Here is a 21,140-nt window from a genome sequence, read left to right on the forward strand (position 1 = left end):
AGCTAACCAATGATGTCAAAAGACGGGCAGCGCTAACAAGGGTGGTGCTGCGTGTCATTACAAAGGAAAGTCACACCTCAGGGACATTGTAATGGTCTCTAATGAGAAACATTTTCTACGTGTTGAGTTCCACGTGGGCAAGGAGAAAAAGTCAGCCACCTTGTACAAATGCAGCAGTACTGCTGTACAAGGTGGCTGTTATACATAGAAACACCTGTGGGTGGGGGGCAGGCTCCCTTCAATTTCAGTTCATGTGCCTGCGTGGCGTTTGCAGGTCACGTTGCAAGCTACACAGCAGGGGAACAGCTGGCGTTGCTGAACCCCACTGACACATTGACTGGTGTTTTTCTCTGTGCAGATTGCATGTCCGGGCAAAAACTAGCGGTGTTAGAGCCCAGGGTCAGCAGGAGGAGGAGGAGAGGAGCAAAGTGTAGGCCGAAGCCTGCACTGGTGGCAGCTTTTGGTCGGTTGTGCCAGCGTGGCTTGTGCTGGACACGATGCCGGCTACACAGCGGGGGAACAGCTGGCGGTGCTGAACCCCACTAACACATTGGCTGGTGTTTTTCTCTGTGCAGCTAGCATTTCCGGGCAAAAACTAGCGGTGTTTGAGCCCAGGGTCAGCAGGAGGAGTAGAGGAGCAGAGTGTAGGCCGAAGCCTAGTTGAACCAATTTCAAAGGTTACCTTTAACCCCCCCCCTCAGGTGTTGCAAGGTACAAGAGCCACACCTTGAACAGCATTAATGATGCACAAGTCAAAGGTTGCTCTATTTAATTTTGCTCCTTGCACACGCTGAATTAAACACGTACACTATTTAGCCCATTATACTGTCAAACAGTAGTGGAGGCGTGACTACTAGTCTTTTTAAGGAGACGCAGCACAGGTGTACAAATTTACACCTAGGTGCTGTGCGCAGATTCCTTACCGTTGTTATTTGCAGTACAGGAAACTGCGCTCTTGTGTTATCCCTTGGCAATACCCTGTTAGTGCAGGCCGTCTCATGACCTCATTTCATGTTGGCCGGTGCGGTTAACGATGGCCATAAATCCCAGACCCACAGTGGCTTTTCCTAAAGTCACACTGCGGTGCTGGGATTCGTGGCCTTGTGCAGTAAATATGTTCGCCGCTCACACATGTCCTTACACCTGCTTCAGACTGGGCGGCCTCAGCTGATCCCTTATCGCATGCCGCGGCCATGAGGCCGCACAGTCAGAAGAAGGCGGAAGGAGGGGAGTGAAAACAGGGGAACATATGCACTGCTCGTGCCCATCAATCACACCCTCGCAGTCAAAATATATGAGACAACGGGGGGCGTTGTGTCGGGCAGGGGGGACGCACAGGCACAGCCAGCCAACCAATGATGTCAGGAGACGGGCAGCGCTAACAATGGGGGTGCTGCGTGTCATTAAAAAGGAAAGTCACACCTCAGGGACATTGTAATGGTCTGTAATGAGACACATTTTGTACTTGTTGAGTTCCACGTGTGCAAGGAGAAAAAGTCAGCCACCTTGTACAAATGCAGCAGTACTGCTGTACAAGGTGGCTGTTATACATAGAAACACCTGGGGGGGTGGGGGGCAGGCTCCCTTCAATTTCAGTTCATGTGCCTGCGTGGCGTTTGCAGGTCACGTTGCAAGCTACACAGCAGGGGAACAGCTGGCGTTGCTGAACCCCACTGACACATTGACTGGTGTTTTTCTCTGTGCAGATTGCATGTCCGGGCAAAAACTAGCGGTGTTAGAGCCCAGGGTCAGCAGGAGGAGGAGGAGAGGAGCAAAGTGTAGGCCGCAGCCTGCACTGGTGGCAGCTTTTGGTCGGTTGTGCCAGCGTGGCTTGTGCTGGACACGATGCCGGCTACACAGCGGGGGAACAGCTGGCGGTGCTGAACCACACTAACACATTGGCTGGTGTTTTTCTCTGTGCAGCTAGCATGTCCGGGCAGAAACTGGCGTTGTTTGAGCCCAGGGTCAGCAGGAGGAGGAGAGGAGCAAAGTGTAGGCCGAAGCCTGCACTGGTGGCAGCTTTTGTTCTGTTGTGCCAGCGTGGCTTGTGCTGGACACGTTGCCGACTACACAGCAGGGGAACAGCTGGCGGTGCTGAACCCCACTAACACATTGGCTGGTGTTTTTCTCTGTGCAGCTAGCATTTCCGGGCAAAAACTAGCGGTGTTTGAGCCCAGGGTCAGCAGGAGGAGTAGAGGAGCAGAGTGTAGGCCGAAGCCTAGTTGAACCAATTTCAAAGGTTACCTTTAACCCCCCCCTCAGGTGTTGCAAGGTACAAGAGCCACACCTTGAACAGCATTAATGATGCACAAGTCAAAGGTTGCTCTATTTAATTTTGCTCCTTGCACACGCTGAATTAAACACGTACACTATTTAGCCCATTATACTGTCAAACAGTTGTGGAGGCGTGACTTGTCTTTTTAACGAGACGCAGCACAGGTGTCAAAATTTGCACCTAGGTACTGGGCGCAGATTCCTGAGCGTTGTTATTTGCTGTACAGGAGTCTGCGCTCTTGTGTTATCCCTTGGCAATACCCTGTTAGTGCAGGCCGTCTCATGACCTCATTTCATGTTGGCCGGTGCGGTTAACGATGGCCATAAATCCCAGACCCACAGTGGCTTTTCCTAAAGTCACACTGCGGTGCTGGGATTCGTGGCCTTGTGCAGTAAATATGTTCGCCGCTCACACATGTCCTTACACCTGCTTCAGACTGGGCGGCCTCAGCTGATCCCTTATCGCATGCCGCGGCCATGAGGCCGCACAGTCAGAAGAAGGCGGAAGGAGGGGAGTGAAAACAGGGGAACATATGCACTGCTCGTGCCCATCAATCACACCCTCGCAGTCAAAATATATGAGACAACGGGGGGCGTTGTGTCGGGCAGGGGGGACGCACAGGCACAGCCAGCCAACCAATGATGTCAGGAGACGGGCAGCGCTAACAATGGGGGTGCTGCGTGTCATTACAAAGGAAAGTCACACCTCAGGGACATTGTAATGGTCTCTAATGAGACACATTTTGTACGTGTTGAGTTCCACGTGGGCAAGGAGAAAAAGTCAGCCACCTCGTACAAATGCAGCAGTACTGCTGTACAAGGTGGCTGATATACATAGAAACACCTGTGGGTGGGGGGCAGGCTCCCTTCAATTTCAGTTCATGTGCCTGCGTGGCGTTTGCAGGTCACGTTGCAAGCTACACAGCAGGGGAACAGCTGGCGTTGCTGAACCCCACTAACACATTGGCTGGTGTTTTTCTCTGTGCAGCTAGCATGTCCGGGCAGAAACTGGCGTTGTTTGAGCCCAGGGTCAGCAGGAGGAGGAGAGGAGCAAAGTGTAGGCCGAAGCCTGCACTGGTGGCAGCTTTTGGTCGGTTGTGCCAGCGTGGCTTGTGCTGGACACGATGCCGGCTACACAGCGGGGGAACAGCAGGCGGTGCTGAACCCCACTAACACATTGGCTGGTGTTTTTCTCTGTGCAGCTAGCATGTCCGGGCAGAAACTGGCGTTGTTTGAGCCCAGGGTCAGCAGGAGGAGGAGAGGAGCAAAGTGTAGGCCGAAGCCTGCACTGGTGGCAGCTTTTGGTCGGTTGTGCCAGCGTGGCTTGTGCTGGACACGTTGCCGACTACACAGCAGGGGAACAGCTGGCGGTGCTGAACCCCACTAACACATTGGCTGGTGTTTTTCTCTGTGCAGCTAGCATTTCCGGGCAAAAACTAGCGGTGTTTGAGCCCAGGGTCAGCAGGAGGAGTAGAGGAGCAGAGTGTAGGCCGAAGCCTAGTTGAACCAATTTCAAAGGTTACCTTTAACCCCCCCCTCAGGTGTTGCAAGGTACAAGAGCCACACCTTGTGCAGCATTAATGCTGCACAAGTAAAAGGTTGCTCTATTTGTTTTGCTCCTTGCACACGCTGACTAAAACACGTACACTATTTAGCCCATTATACTGTCAAACAGTTGTGGAGGCGTGACTTGTCTTTTTAACGAGACGCAGCACAGGTGTCAAAATTTGCACCTAGGTACTGGGCGCAGATTCCTGAGCGTTGTTATTTGCTGTACAGGAGTCTGCGCTATTGTGATCCCTTGGCCATGCGCTGTGAGCGCTTCCTGTCTTCTGACCTCATTTCATGTCGGCCGTTGCGGTTAGCGATGGACATGAATCCCAGACCCACAGTGTGTTTTTAAAAAATCACACTGCGGTGCTGGGATTCGTGCCCTGGTGCACTAAATATGTTTGCCGCTCACACATGTCCTTACACCTGCTTCAGACTGGGCGGCCTCATCTGATCCCTTATCGCCTGCCGCGGCCATGAGGACACCCAGTCTGAAGAAGGCGGAAGGAGATGAGTGAACACAGGCAAACATATGCACTGCACATGCCCATCAATCACACCCTCGCTGTCCAAAAAAATAAGACACCGAGGGCCGTTGTTTCGAGCAGGGGAGATGCACAGGCGCAGCCAGCTAACCAATGATGTCAAAAGACGGGCAGCGCTAACAAGGGTGGTGCTGCGTGTCATTACAAAGGAAAGTCACACCTCAGGGACATTGTAATGGTCTCTAATGAGACACATTTTGTACGTGTTGAGTTCCACGTGGGCAAGGAGAAAAAGTCAGCCACCTCGTACAAATGCAGCAGTACTGCTGTACAAGGTGGCTGATATACATAGAAACACCTGTGGGTGGGGGGCAGGCTCCCTTCAATTTCAGTTCATGTGCCTGCGTGGCGTTTGCAGGTCACGTTGCAAGCTACACAGCAGGGGAACAGCTGGCGTTGCTGAACCCCACTGACACATTGACTGGTGTTTTTCTCTGTGCAGATTGCATGTCCGGGCAAAAACTAGCGGTGTTAGAGCCCAGGGTCAGCAGGAGGAGGAGGAGAGGAGCAAAGTGTAGGCCGAAGCCTGCACTGGTGGCAGCTTTTGGTCGGTTGTGCCAGCGTGGCTTGTGCTGGACACGATGCCGGCTACACAGCGGGGGAACAGCAGGCGGTGCTGAACCCCACTAACACATTGGCTGGTGTTTTTCTCTGTGCAGCTAGCATGTCCGGGCAGAAACTGGCGTTGTTTGAGCCCAGGGTCAGCAGGAGGAGGAGAGGAGCAAAGTGTAGGCCGAAGCCTGCACTGGTGGCAGCTTTTGGTCGGTTGTGCCAGCGTGGCTTGTGCTGGACACGTTGCCGACTACACAGCAGGGGAACAGCTGGCGGTGCTGAACCCCACTAACACATTGGCTGGTGTTTTTCTCTGTGCAGCTAGCATTTCCGGGCAAAAACTAGCGGTGTTTGAGCCCAGGGTCAGCAGGAGGAGTAGAGGAGCAGAGTGTAGGCCGAAGCCTAGTTGAACCAATTTCAAAGGTTACCTTTAACCCCCCCCTCAGGTGTTGCAAGGTACAAGAGCCACACCTTGTGCAGCATTAATGCTGCACAAGTAAAAGGTTGCTCTATTTGTTTTGCTCCTTGCACACGCTGACTAAAACACGTACACTATTTAGCCCATTATACTGTCAAACAGTTGTGGAGGCGTGACTTGTCTTTTTAACGAGACGCAGCACAGGTGTCAAAATTTGCACCTAGGTACTGGGCGCAGATTCCTGAGCGTTGTTATTTGCTGTACAGGAGTCTGCGCTATTGTGATCCCTTGGCCATGCGCTGTGAGCGCTTCCTGTCTTCTGACCTCATTTCATGTCGGCCGTTGCGGTTAGCGATGGACATGAATCCCAGACCCACAGTGTGTTTTCAAAAAATCACACTGCGTGGCTGGGATTCGTGGCCTTGTGCAGTAAATAGGTTTGCCGCTTACACATGTCCTTACACCTGCTCCAGACTGGGCGGCCTCAGCTGATCCCTTATCGCCTACCACGGCCAGGAGGCCGCACAGTCTGAAGAAGGCGGAAGGAGATGAGTTAAGACAGGCGAACATATGCACTGCTCGTGCCCATAAACCACACCCTCGCTGACAAAATAAATATGACAACGAGGGGCGTTGTTTCTAGCAGGGCGGATGCACAGGCGCAGCCAGCTAACCATGATGACAAAAGACGGGAAACGCTACCAAGGGGGGTGCTGCGTATCATTACAAAGGAAAGTCACACCTCAGGGACAGTGGAATGGTCTCAATGAGACACATTTTGTACGTGTTGAGTTCCACGTGGGCAAGGAGAAAAAGTCAGCCACCTTGTACAAATGCAGCAGTACTGCTGTACTAGGTGGCTGTTATACATAGAAACACCTGGGGGGGTGGGGCCAGGTTCCCTTTTAATTTCAGTTCCTGTGCCTGCATGGCGTTTGCAGGTCACGTTGCCGGCTACACAGCAGGGGAACAGCTGGCGTTGCTGAACCCCACTAACACATTGGCTGGTGTTTTTCTCTGTGCAGCTAGCACTTCCGGGCAAAAACTAGCGGTGTTTGAGCCCAGGGTCAGCAGGAGGAGGAGAGGAGCAGAGTGTAGGCCGAAGCCTGCACTGGTGGCAGCTTTTGTTCTGTTGTGCCAGCGTGGCTTGTGCTGGACACGTTGCCGACTACACAGCAGGGGAACAGCTGGCGGTGCTGAACCCCACTGACACATCACCTAGTGTTTTTTTCTGTGTAGACAACACTTCCAGGTGGCAACTGACAGTGTTGAAACCCAGGGAATCAAAGAGGAGCAGAGTGTAGGCCGAAGCCTGCAGTGGAGCAAGTTGAAAGGGAACCTTTAACCCCCCCCCCCAGGCATTTGTTGCTGAAAGAGCCATCTTGTACAGCAGTAATACTGCACATGGAAAATGGTGGCTCCGAAAATTATGCTCCTTGCAAACGCTGAAGTACACACTCATATAATGTGTCCCCTCACACCGTCAAACCATCCCGGAAGTGGGACTTTCCTTTGTAATGTGACACAGCACAGCCGTCATTCCAACCCCCTTGGTGCCGGGCACCACCTCCTCAACGTTGTTTGGTTCTGTCACGGAGCCCGCACTGTAATGTTATCCCTTGGCCATGCACAGTTAGCGGTGCCCGTCTTCTGACATCATGTAGGTGTCAGGCTGGCAGTGCCTGTGCGTCCAAGCTGCCCGAGATCCAACCTTGCAGTGTCATCTAATGTAGTCCCACTGCGGGCCAGGGATCCATGGGCATGCGCAGTGCATATCATCGCCTCTCACTCACCTCCTTCCTGCTTCTTCAGACTGTGCGGCGTCACGGCCGTGGCATGCTATTAGGGATCAGCTGACGCCGCCTAGTCTGAAGAAGCGTGAAGAAGGGGAGTGAGAGGCTAGTATATGCACTGCGCATGGCCATGGATACCAGGCCCACTGTGGGATCACATTAGACGACACTGCGAGGTGTGATTTCGGGCAGCGTGGACGCACAGGCGCAGCCAGGACGACAACAAATGATGTCAGAGGACGGGCAGCGCAAACTGTGCATGGCCAAGGGATAACATAACAGCGCAGGGTCCATGACGGAATCAAACAACGCTAAGGAGGCAGCGCACGGTGCCAAGGGGGTAGCAATGACGGCTGTGCTGTGTCACATTACAAAGGAAAGTCCCACCTCCGGGACGGTTGGACGGTGTGAGGGGACACATTACATGAGTGTGTAGTTCAGCGTTTGCAAGGAGCATAATTTCAAGAGCGACCTTTCCCTTGTGCAGTATTAGTGCTGCACATGGTGGCTCTTTCAGTAACAAACGCCTAGGGGGGGGGGGGGGGACAGGTCCCCTTACATTTTAGTTGTGCCAGCGTGGCGGTCGCATGACACGTTGCCGGATACACAGCTGGGGATCAGCTGACGTTACTGAACCCCAATAACAGAGGAGCGACTGTTGACTGTGCACACAGCACTTCCAGGCACCAACTGGCGGTGTTAGAGCCCAGGGACAGCAGGAGGAGCAGATTGGAGGTATTGCCGCACACACAGCTGGGGATCAGCTGACGTTACTGAACCCCAATAACAGAGGAGCGACTGTTGACTGTGCACACAGCACTTCCAGGCACCAACTGGCGGTGTTAGAGCCCAGGGACAGCAGGAGGAGCAGAGGAACAGAGTGTAGGCTGAAGCCTGATTGGAGCAAGTTGAAAGGAAACCTTTAACCCCCCCCCCCAAGACGTTTGTAGCTGAAAGAGCCATGTTGTGCAGCACTAAGGATGCAAAAGGAAAAGGTTGCTCTTTTAATTATGCTCCTTGCAAACACCGAAGTAAACACTAAAAATGTGTCCCTTTATACCGTTAAACCGTTCCGGAGGTGCGAATTTCCTTCGTAATGGGACACAGCACAGCTGTCATTCCTATCCCCTTGATGCCGTGCGCTGCCTCCTCAGCGTTGTTTTAAGCTGCCACGGAGCCTGCGCTGTTCTGTTAGCCCTTGGCCATGCCCAATTAGCGCTGCCTGTCTTCTGACATAATTTGGTGTCAGGCTGTCAGTGCCTGTGCGTCCACGCTGCTCCAGATCCCACCTCGCAGTCTCATCTAACGTAATCCCACTGCGGGCCTTGGAACCATGGGCATGCACAGTGCATAACCTCGACTCTCACTCCCCTCCTTCCCTCTTCTTCAGACTGTGCGGTGTCACGGCCGTGGCATGCTAGGGATCAGCTGACGGCGCACAGTCTAAAGAAGGCGGAGGGAAATGAGCGAGAGCCCGAGGGGAAGATATGCACTGCGCATGCCCATGGATCCCAGGCCCGCAGTGTGACTCAATCAGAAGACACTGCGAGGCGGGATCTCGGGCACCGCGGCCGCACAGGCGCAGCCAGCCTGACACCAAATTATGTCAGAAGACAGGCAGCGCAAATAGGGCATGCCCAAGGGATAACAGAACAGCGCAGGCTCCGTGACAGCTTAAAACAACGCTGAGGAGGCAGCGCATGGCACCAAGGGGGTAGGAATGACGGCTGTGCTGCGTCACATTACGAAGGAAAGTCCCAGCTCCGGGACGGTATAACGGTATCAGTGAACACATTTTATAAGTGTTAAGTTCTGCGTGTGCAAAGAGCTAAAAAAAAAGAGCTACCTTTTCCTTGTGCAGCATTACTGCTGCACAAGATGGCTCTTTCAGTAACAAACGACGGGGGGGGGGGGGGACAGGTTCCCTTACATTTAGGTTGTTGTGCCAGCGTGGCGGTCGCAGGACACATTGCCGGCTACACAGCTGGGGATCAGCTGACGTTACTGAAACCCAATAACACTGGGTCGTATGTTTTTACTGTGCAGCCTGCACTTCTGAGCCGCAACTGGCGGTGTTGGAGCCCAGGAATAGCAGTTCAGGTGGTAGAAAGATGAACACAGCAGGAGACCTGGATGACACCCAATTACTTAATCAGGCAGAGGAGTGGCAAATTCCTGCGAGATCCAGGCCTGGTTCATTTTCAGGAAAGTAAGCCGGTCAACGTTATCGGAGGATAGTCGCATGCGACGGTCTGTTAGTACACCACCTGCGGCACTAAAGACACGTTCCGATAAGACACTAGCCGCAGGGCAAGCCAGCACCTCCAATGCATACTGGCTTAGCTCTGGCCATGTATCCAGCTTAGAGACCCAAAACTTGAACGGGGAAGAGCCGTCTGGGAGTACAGTAAGAGGGCAAGCCATGTAGTCTGTCACCATCTGACGGAACCGTTGCCTCCTGCTGACTGGAGCCGCCGGTGATGGTGTAGACATTTGGGGCGGGCACACAAAAGTGTGCCAGAGTTGTGCCATACTGGGCTTGCCTTGGGCAGAGGCACTGCTTCTGCTCCCTCTTTGGGCAGAGCCTCCCCCACTGCCTCGACGCACTGAGCTGCTTTGTAAAGCACTAGCAGCACTCCTCTCAGTTGGACAGGAGAAGATGATGGAATTCACCAGTGTGTCGTGGTACTCCCGCAATTTACGCTCCCGGGTCAACGCAGGGATGAGGTTTTGGACGTTGTCCCGGTAGCGAGGATCGAGGAGGGTGAACACCCAATAATCAGGCATGTTGAGAATGTGGTCGATGCGGCGGTCGTTTCTCAGGCACTGCAGCATGAAATCCACCATGTGCTGCAGAGTGCCAACCGGCCCAGAAACGCTGTCCCCTGCTTGAGACATGATCTCTGCCCGCTCGTCATCACCCCACCCTCGCTGTACACACTGACCACTGGACAATTGTGTCGCTCCCTCCTCTGGACGGAGCTCTTCCTCCTCCATTGACTCCTCCTCATCCTCCTCACAAATTGGCCCCTGCGTACCCCTTTGTGAGGAACCACGTGGCGCTGACTCTCCAGAAGCTGATGGAAAAGGTGACTCCTCATCCTCCACCTCTTCCACCACATCATCCCTTAACCCTTGCAAAGTTTGCTGAAGCAGGCAGATAAGGGGGACAGTCATGCTGACTAGTGCATCATCTGCACTTGCCATCCGCGTGGAATAATCAAAAGGACGCAAAACCTGGCAGACGTCCTTCATAGTGGCCCACTCTGTGGTTGTGAAGTCTGATCGGCGCTGACTGCGACTTCTTTGCGCCTGATGCAGCTGGTACTCCATAACTGCTTGCTGCTGCTCACACAACCGCTCCAACATATGTAACGTGGAATTCCACCGGGTAGGTAGGTCACATATGATGCGGTGTTCCGGAAGGCGGAATCGGCGCTGCAGAGCAGCAATGCGGGATCTGGCCAAGCTGGAACGCCGCAAGTGAGCACACTCTAGGCGGACCTTGTGCAGCAGGGCATCAAGATCCGGATAGTCCCTCAGAAAACTCTGCACAACCAAATTGAGCACATGTGCCAGACATGGGATGTGAGTGAGGTTGCCAAGGGCCAAAGCTGCCACCAGATTTCGGCCATTGTCACACACTACCATGCCTGGCTGGAGATTCGCTGGCAGTAACCACACATCGCTCTCCTGCTTTATGGCATTCCAGAGCTCCTGCGCTGTGTGGCTTCGATGCCCCAATGAAACTAGTTTCAAGACGGCCTGCTGACGTTTGGCCACGGCTGTGCTCATGTCGGTCATAGGTAAACGTTCACGGGTCCATGTGGGGGTGGACTGTGACGGATCCTGCAGAGAGGAATCAGAGGAACTGGTGTAAGAGGAGGAGTCGATGCGTACAGACTGGATTCCTGCAATCCTTGGAGTGGGCAGGACACGTCCTGCGCCACTCGCACGATCTGTACCTGGCTCAACAACATTAACCCAATGGGCAGTGAGGGAAACATATCGCCCCTGTCCATGCTGACTGGTCCACGCATCGGTGGTGAGGTGGACCTTGCTACTGACGGCGTTCAGTAGCGCATGTTTTATGTTTGCCTCAACATGCCTGTGCAGGGCAGGGACAGCCTGCCTGCTGAAGTAAAAGCGGCTGGGCACCTTGTACTGTGGGACTGCCAATGCCATCAAGTCACGGAAGCTGTCAGTCTCCACCAGCCTGAACGAGAGCATTTCCAGGGACAACAGTTTGGCAATGCCTGCATTCAGAGCCTGTGCTCGGGGGTGGTTGGCCGAGAATGCCCGCCTTTTCTCCCATGCCTGTACTACCGATGGCTGTAGAGTAGACTGGGAGTGTGAGGATGACTGGGAAGGTGGTGCTGTGGGTGGAATTACACAAGGTCTCTGGGAGGAAGCCAAACCAGCTGTGCGTGAGCTGGAGGAAGAGGCAACACGAGCTGAAGAGGTGGTAGCTGCCGCTGTTGGTTGGCCTACATCTTCAGTGTGTTTCTGTAACTCCACCGCGTGCCTGGTCCGCACATGTTTCCACATATTTGTGGTATTGAGGTTGCTGACATTTTTCCCTCTTTTTACTTTATGATGACACAGCTTGCATTTGACAAAACAAATGTCATCTGCAACTGTGTCAAAAAAGGACCAGGCACTGCAAGTCTTGGGAGCGCCCTTTTTGGCTTTGGAAAGAGACAGGCTCCTAACGGGTGCCAAAGTGGAGGCTACAGGCTCCGCAGTCTTCCCCCTCCCTCTCCCTCTTTGGCCCGTAAGAGGAAGCTCTTCCTCTGAGCTGCTCCCACCACCTTCCTGTTCCTCACGCCACGATGGGTCAAGGACCTCATCATCTCCACTACCCTCTGCCACCAACTGCTCCTCCTGGGTAGTCTCAGCAGCACAGTACGCACGAGAAAGCGGCACCTGAGTTTCATCATCAGATGCGTACTGCGCTGTGGTCACCGGAGGCACTGGCCCACCTGCCTCTTCAGAGTCAGAGAGAAAAAGGTGTTGGGCATCACTGCACACTGCCTCTTCTTCCATTTCTCCAATGCTGCTTGGCTGGCCCCCTGTTTCCAAGCCAAGAGATTCAGAGAACAGAAGTAGAGACGGCTCCTGTCCTGGGCTCTCTGACTGCCTGGCCAATTTGGCAGGTGGTGAAGAGACAGATGGCTGCTCTCCAGTGCTCTGTGCCTGAGAGGATGTGGCACTAACTGAAGTCGATGCCGAGGCGTTAGCTGCCATCCACCCGACAACGGCTTCAATTTGGTCTTCACGCAGCAGCGGTGCACGGCGCTCTCCGACAAAGCTGCGCATGAAGGACTGTTCCCTGCTGAAACTGAGTGACGACGAGTCACCGGCGCCCGCAGCAGGCACAGAATCACCACGTCCTCTCCCTGCTCCTCTCCCTGCTCCGCGCCCACGCCCACGTGCCTTACTCCCTGCCCTCTTCATCTTGGTTGACAGATAAAGATAAGCAGAAAAGTACTAAGGCCTTAGTGTGCTTATTCCTGTAATGCTCCTCCTAACAGGTGTAAGAAACACTAATGTTGTAAATTGTGGACTAAACTTTATTATTTTTCAAATGTGGCCTACACAAGTGTAAGTTGTGTTTGGTGAACTTAACCTTTTTTTTGGTGCAGATCGGGCTACAGAGCTAGTTTAAATCACACGGAGACCGTGCAGACAGCCGTAAACGGCGCTGCAAGGCCAAGAAACCCTCCTCTAGGTTATCCTATATAGTGTTTTTCCACTATTTAGCTGGATACAAGTGGAAAGACACTAATAGGAATTTTTTTTTTCAAATTTTAAACTGGCTGCACTATTTGAAAAAAAGGAAATTGTTTTTCAAGGTATGAGGCAGTAACGCACCCTGAGCTGAATCCAACCGGCTATGGCTGCACACAGACTACAGGGCGAGCTGGGCTCACACGGAGACCGTGCAGACAGCCGTAAACGGCGCTGCAAGGCCAAAAAACCCTCCTCTAGGTTATCCTATATAGTGTTTTTCCACTATTTAGCTGGATACGAGTGGAAAGACACTAATAGGAATTTTTTTTTTCAAATTTTAAACAGGCTGCACTATTTGAAAAAAAGGAAAATTTTTCTCAAGGTATGAGCCAGTAACGAACCCTGAGCTGAATCCAACCGGCTATGGCTGCACACAGACTACAGGGCGAGCTGGGCTCACACGGAGACCGTGCAGACAGCCGTAAACGGCGCTGCAAGGCCAAAAAACCCTCCTCTAGGTTATCCTATATAGTGTTTTTCCACTATTTAGCTGGATACGAGTGGAAAGACACTAATAGGAATTTTTTTTTTCAAATTTTAAACAGGCTGCACTATTTGAAAAAAAGGAAAATTTTTCTCAAGGTATGAGCCAGTAACGAACCCTGAGCTGAATCCAACCGGCTATGGCTGCACACAGACTACAGGGCGAGCTGGGCTCACACGGAGACCGTGCAGACAGCCGTAAACGGCGCTGCAAGGCCAAAAAACCCTCCTCTAGGTTATCCTATATAGTGTTTTTCCACTATTTAGCTGGATACGAGTGGAAAGACACTAATAGGAATTTTTTTTTTCAAATTTTAAACAGGCTGCACTATTTGAAAAAAAGGAAAATTTTTCTCAAGGTATGAGCCAGTAACGAACCCTGAGCTGAATCCAACCGGCTATGGCTGCACACAGACTACAGGGCGAGCTGGGCTCACACGGAGACCGTGCAGACAGCCGTAAACGGCGCTGCAAGGCCCAAAAACCCCCCTCTAGGTTATCCTATGTAGTGTTTTTCCACAATAGAGCTGGAGACTGGTGGAAAAACACTAATAGGAAATTTGAGAAAAAATGTGCAGCAGGCTGCACTAAGAGCAAAAAAGAACAACTGTGTGAGGCAGTGTGAACCCCCCCTGAGCTGAATACAACCGGGTATATGGCTGCACACAGACTACAGAGTGAGCTGCACACACACACACACAGAGACCTTGCAGAACGCTGTTAAAACAGCGCTGCAAGGCAAGAGCAAGGTGAACAGTGAAGAACACACAGCGTTTTGCTAAATTAGCCTTTGGAAAGGAAAATAAAGCAATTAGCTAGCTCAACTGGCCCTCAGTTAGAACACAGCGTCCTGTCCCTAACTGAAATCACAGCAGAGTGAGCGCAAAATGGCGGCAGCGCTTTTTTATAGTGCAGAGTGACATCATTTCAGCAGCCAATCCAAGCCTTGCCAGTACTTACATGCCCACCATGCTAAACAGGATGTGCCCACACTTTCATTCATTCCTCATTGGCTGCTGCGTTCAATTTGAATTCTGGGAACTTCCGATTCCGGTATCCGATACGCGGGAAGTATCGGAATTCAGTATCGGAATTCCGATACCGCAAATATCGGCCGATACCCGATACTTGCGGTATCGGAATGCTCAACACTAGTAAGGACACCACCGGCCCTGATGAACTGAGTATCTAGAGCTTGAACATCCAGTCCAATTTTTGGTGTCCAAATCTATGCAAATCCATTATTAAGTGAGTATAATATATGCGGTATGCTCTGTATTCCTTTTCAGAATTTATCATACTCAAGTCCCCCATACACAGTAGATGAAAGTCGGATCAACTTACCCTTTCAGCTGGGCTAGCCAACTATCTGATATGAATGGGGGCCTCTTAACTCTGTTGGGGGAAAGAAGATAGTTGAAAGCACGGTGTGAACTGACCGCTCTTGTGTATGGAAGAGTCAGGAAAGACAGCTGTCTCCCGAACTTGATGCTAGGTATCATTACATGCTGATTTCTCTGCTGCAATCACAATATGACTTAATGGTTTGTCCATTGAATGGCATGGTACAGAAGCTGTACCCACACCATCAGCAGTTGGCTGTAATATATAGTTGACATCCCACTACAAGCACGAACATTGGACTTATCCTATTCCTATTCTTCCTATTCTTTTGCATGTGTTCTGATCAAACAAATTTAAATATTAGACAAAGATAACACAAGTAAACACAAAATACAGTTTTTAAATGAAGGTCTTTATTATTAATGGAAAAAGAAATTCAAACCAACAGGGCTCTGTGTGAAAAAGTGATACCCCCTCCCTTAAAACATAAATTAACTGTTGTTTATCACATATTTGAGAGGCCGAGTTCAAATTTCCTAGCCACACCCAGGCCTGATTACTGCCACACTTGTTCTCAATCAAGAAATCACTTAAATAGGACCTGCCTGACAAAGTGAATTAGACCAAAAGATACTCAAAAGCTAGACATCATGCTGCAGTCCAAAGAAATTCTGGAACAAATGAGACATAAAGTAACAGATCTATCAGTCTGGAAATGGTTATAAAGCCATTTCAAAAGCTTTGGGACTCCAGTGAATGGCAGTGAAAGCCATTATCCTCAAATGGCGAAAACATGGAACAGTGGTGAACCTTCCCATGAGAGGCCAGCCGACCAAAATTATCCCAAGAGGACAGCGACAACTCATCAAAGTGGTCACAAAAGTCACAACAACATCCAAAGAATTATAGGCCTCACTTGCCTCAATTAAAGTCAGTGTTCATGACTTCACCTTAAGAAAGAAACTGGGCAAAAATGGCTGGCATGTCAGAGTTCCAAGATGAAAGCCACTGCTGAGCAATAAAAACATAAAGGCTCGTCTCAGTTTTGCCAGAAAACATCTTGATGATCCCCAAGAGGAGACAAAAGTTGAACTTTTTGGAAGGTGTGTGTCCCATTACATCTGGTGTAGAAGAAACACAGCATTTCAGAAACGGAACATCATACCAACAATAAAATATGGTGGTGGTAGTGTGATATTTTGCTGCTTCAGGACCTGGAAGACTTGCTGTGGTATATGGAACCATGAATTCTGCTGTCTATAAAAAGTACTGAAGGAGAATGTCCGGCCATTTGTTCGTTACCTCAAGCTGAAGCGCACTTGGATTATGCAGCAGGACAATGCTCCAACACACCAGCAAGTCCACGTCTGAACGGCTTTAGAAGAGCAAGTCTTTTAAGTGGCTTAGTCAAAGTCCTGACCTTAATCCAAGTGAGATGCTGTGGCATGACCTTAAAAAGGCGGTTCATGCCAGGAAACCCTCCAATGTGGCTGAATTACAACAATTCTACAAAGATGAGTGGGTCAAAATTTCTTCAGAGCATTGTAAATGACTAATTGCCAGTTATCACAAACGCTTGATTGCAGTTGTTGCTGCTAAGGGTGGCCCAACCATTTATTAGGTTTAGGGGAAAATCACTTTTTCACACAGCACCCTATAGGTTTGGATTTCTTTTTCCCTTAATAATAAAGATCTTCATTTAAAAACTGTATTGTGTATTTACTTGTGTTTTCTTGGTCTAATATTTCAATTTGTTAGCTGATCTGAAACATTTAAGTGTGACAAACATGCAAAAGCATAGGAAATCAGGAAAGGGTCAAACACTTTTTCACACAATTGTAACCATACACTACCATTAATCATAAGGCATAAAATTATCCTTTAACACTATGATTTCCAACATTGCTTGCAGATCTGTGATCTTCATTGCCATCCAAGCTCCATTTTCCTGATTCAGAGCTTCAAATCCACTGTACATTTTGTATGATCGTAAGCACCCAACCAGTATTCTGTGTAACCCTGTTCATTAAAACCCAACGTGACAGCAAATGCTCCTTTGATCACGTTTTCTGCGGAAACTAAAAACATTGTTGTCAGCACATTTCAAAGGTGTTAACGAGTAGGTGCTGAGTGTCAACAATAATAAAACTTTAAGAGAACAAACCATCAAACTACTGATCCTTTAGTCACATCAAATGTTGATGATTGCTTCATGGATAGGTGATAATTACTAGACTAGAACAGTGGATTTGTGCAACCTGTTGGAATGAAGCAATGGTCGAGGATGCCGCTCAATTCAATCTCTTTGGAACCAAAGATAGATTTCTATCGATGAGTGAATCTAATGAAATTTGAATATAGCAGTTTGCTCAACTTTGGCCAGGAAATTCCATTAACATTGAAATAATGTGATACAAATTGTTTCTAAAGGCCCCCCATACACATTAACTAATGTTGACTGAGCCCGTCAATATCGACGGATTTGACCAATGGTCTAATGCTGACCGACTGATGGTCATGGTAGATGTCGATTGTGCATGTTGGATTTCAGACTGCCAAATGACTGCTACTGTGCATGGAAGAGTCAGCTGAATTGGCGGTTGGACAAAAGATCATCAGAAGCATGGTTCGACCAGTAGCCATCTAATGTGTATGGTGGGCTTTATTGTGGCCTTGAATTTCTCCAGAATGTAATAAACAAGGGTGAAAAAAATATTTAAATAATACTCCTCTCTCTTTCCCTCACCTTGTGCTGCCAATCTTCTTCATACCACAGGTCTCTAAATCTTCCGGCTCCCACAAGGCATCGTGACGTCATGACGTGCAACCGGCTGCAACGTCATTTCGTCACGAGGCTTAAAGGGCCCAATAAGACCTGTGGCATGAAATGAAAACCAGAACAAGGAGACCAAAAATGGTAGCTGCACGAACAAGTTGAGGGCTGGGAATAAGTGAGTACTATTTTCTTTTTTAATTTTTCAAACCCTTCACCAAAACATTTTGGATCCAGCCAGATGGCCACCATTTTGCTGGATTCGCACAAATAAAACTATGATTCACAAATCAAATTGGATTCTTGTGAATGTGAATTTTTGGTGAGATTCGAGGCTCCTCAAAACAATTTGCTCATCTCAAGTCTTCATGAATAGAGAAGCACAAATCCCCTTTTTTGGCAGCTTGGGGAGGTCTCCATACCCCCTTAATTCCTGTTCCACCATTATTATATTAAACTGTATCTGTTCTAAAGATGCAGATACAGTTGAAAGTGTGACATGCTGCCTGGGATAGCTCCCCAAACCTGGGACTATCCTGCTGGATCTGGGAGGGTTGAGTGGCATGGGTTTCAATGCTCGGCTCCCTTTGATTAGCTAGTTATCATCTATCCATGGGATAAACCTGTTTTTGCAGGGTTAAAGGAGAAAGATTTGAGTTGGCTCAGTGGAATGGAGCGGTTGGAGATAAACCTTTTACGATATGTCTATGCAGAAGATTTTTAGCTGTGTATCAGTAATAGAGTACTTTGAGTCTCCCCGGTCTCAGCTGGTAGGAGAAGATGGACATTCAGCTACTGTCATGACCAGAAAATACAAGATATTGCAAAACCATAAGGTGCATTAAAAATGAATTGTAAGAATAAGAGAGCTTGCCCGAGAAAGTAACAATAATAAATGTGCTGAAGAGATAAAACTGAAAACACTGATAGAGGTAACATCTTCTTTTCTGTCACCCAGGGATTGGCTAAATGCATTCAGTCCTCCCATCATCCCAACGAGCCAGAATCAAAACGTGGATCCTTTACTCAAGCTGAAAGAATCCAGACTGAGCTGTATCGAAGGTAAGGGGCCTACAGTAACCAAAAGAAAAGAATCTCAGAAATAAGCAATTTAAGGAATTGAAGAACCTCAGGGATTCCTTTGGGAAATGTAGGAAATGTCAGCAGCTATATTACGTACAGTGTAGCCTGCCGTAATATCGGCTAACCACATGATCGCCGCTCTCTTTCTGGAGATGGAAAATTCACTGAGAGGGCTCATAAATCTTAGCCGTATGCCCAAAGCCCAAGGGAAGGAGATGTCTTAGTGATGTACTACCAAAAGACATTAGATCTATGAAATTGGGAATCATATCATCTATGTAAAATTGTAATTGCCTACGACAGGACAACAGAAATAGAGACTGGGAATCCCGACTTGGATTAGCGAAATTATTTGAAAATATTATATGAAAATATATTTACAGTACATATTTATTGAATAATATCTTGGCTATGGCTGGGAGCTCCCCTTCTGTTTCTTTTTTTTTAATGTAGCTATAAGGCTGGTTAAGGGTTGTGAGTAAAGCCCCCATACATATTAGACCACAGTTTACCAAACTAGCAGAATCTGATGACAGTCCTATGCGTATGGGGGCCTTCTGACTCTTGGCCGAGCCACACATTCATATGTATGGAGTAATGGAAAGGTGCAGCTGAAGGCCAAATGAGTACTTGGCCATCAGCTATCATATGTGTATGGCCACCTTAAGGCTGACCTCCGATATCAGTTATAGTCCATAGATAAGTTAATTACATTCTAGTTAAAGGGAATCTGTCACCAGGTTTTTGTTACCTTGTGTAACGCACATGGTAGTGGCACCACTCTGCCATGGACCAAGGAGAGCATGCAGGCGCGTAACTAAAGGAACACCTGACTCTTTGCTAGAACTCCTGGTGGTGTGGTTAGACTTGGGTCCAGATGGACGACAGGTGCTACTCCAGGACAGACCTCAGACACATGGCAGCTAACCTCCAAAGAGGTAGGAAGCTGGAATGGCCAGGAATGGATGGCAGAGCAGGCACAGGCATGCGCTGGACAAGTACTAGCAGACTAGGCTGACATACAGGTGGACACAGCAGGTACTAGCAGGCATGGCTGGTATACAGGTGGACATGGCAACAGGCGCAGCTGCTATACAGGAGGGCATGGCAGGTGAGGATACAGCTAGTATACAAGCAGGCACGGCAGGTGCTGGAAGGCACGGCTAATATATAGGCAGGCATGACAGGTGCTGGCAGGCACGGCTGGTATACAAGAAGGTATGGCAGGTGCTGGCACGGCTTGTGTACGGGCAGGCACGGTAGGTGCTAGCAGACACAGCTAGTCTACAGAGATACAAGAACAGGGGACCTGACAACTAGGAAGCACGCAGACAGACTGAAAAAATACATTGCTCAGGCAGGTCCCAACAGGTGGAGATGCCTTAAATAATAAGTGTCTCCCAGCTATTGTCTGGGGACACTTTAGGACAGTGTGTGCTGTCTCTTTAAGAAACCAGGGGTGTGAGCGTGCCCTAAGCGAAGTGCCTGGAGATCTTCCAGACATGTACAGACCCCAGGAGACTGCAGAAGGAGGAGGAAAGGCAGGCTGAGGACCAGGGCGAATAGTGAGTCAGCGTCCCTACTGGGGAAGGGGAGCATTGTGCAGGGACACAGGGATGCCACCACTATACCTTGTCTAGGAGCAGCATAATGTATGGGGCAGAGGCCCTGATTCCTGTGATGTGTCACTTACTAGGCTGCTTTTCTCTGCTGACAATACTGTGGTTTGATAGCAACTACAGTAAGCAGCCCAGTGATCACTGAAATCAGAGTCTCTGTCTCTAAATTATGCTGCTCTCAGATTGGGTAACAAAAACCTGGTGACAGATTTCTTTAGAGCCCCTGAGAGTGTCCCACAAAAAAAAACAAATGACTGATTCCTGGTACTCCATGGTCATCTGATCCCCTTTTCTTCCTCACTACTTCCAGAAAGAATTGAAGGTCCAGTAATGGGATCCCCGGTGATTGAACATCTATTATCTTTTCCATTGATAAATATCTTTAGTGGAAAACTCTTTTAAAGCAGATTATTCATATTATTACTCTGATCAGTTGGGACCCCCATAATTCGAAGATCAGGGGCAACTAGGACTCTCTCAGTCCTAGGAATATAAACATCCATTTCTCTATTATCTAAACTAATACTTAAAAACTGAGCAATCATTTAATAAAGACTTTGACACATCATAGTGACTTGACAGATGTTTTAATCAGTGGGGGTGCTAAGACCCCAAGAGGAACTGAAATAAAAAGGCCAAAGCCCTCATCGCCAAGGTGATTTCTGGATTTGTTTTCTCATTTTGACTCTCATAGTTGTGGTCTACATATTATATCAATTACAGGCCTCTCTTATCTTTTTAAGTGGGAGAACGTGCACAATTGGTGGCTGACTAAACACTTTTTTCCCCACTGTAAATGGGATTAAGTGTAGTGGTACTGGTTAATATTAGGGGCTGCACCCCCAATGGACACAGGAGAAGTTTTGTAAAACTCACCCTACTTCATCTTAAGGGTGCAGTGAGATGGCTGTA

The 21,140-nt window shown here is 49.4% G+C and overlaps 1 protein-coding gene across 1 annotated transcript in view; it reads left to right on the forward strand.

Annotated features, from left to right (window-relative positions):
- The window catches only part of CFAP20DC (CFAP20 domain containing), a 396,453-nt gene that overhangs the window by 363,357 nt on the left and 11,956 nt on the right, over positions 1 to 21,140 (forward strand). Inside the window, exon 17 of the mRNA XM_069736631.1 lies at positions 18,485 to 18,588. Within this exon, the coding sequence (XP_069592732.1) occupies positions 18,485 to 18,588 (104 nt within the window). The remainder of the gene's footprint in view (positions 1 to 18,484; positions 18,589 to 21,140) is intronic.

Source organism: Ranitomeya imitator, chromosome 8, assembly GCF_032444005.1.
Source record: "Ranitomeya imitator isolate aRanImi1 chromosome 8, aRanImi1.pri, whole genome shotgun sequence".
Taxonomy (NCBI): Eukaryota; Metazoa; Chordata; class Amphibia; order Anura; family Dendrobatidae; genus Ranitomeya; species Ranitomeya imitator.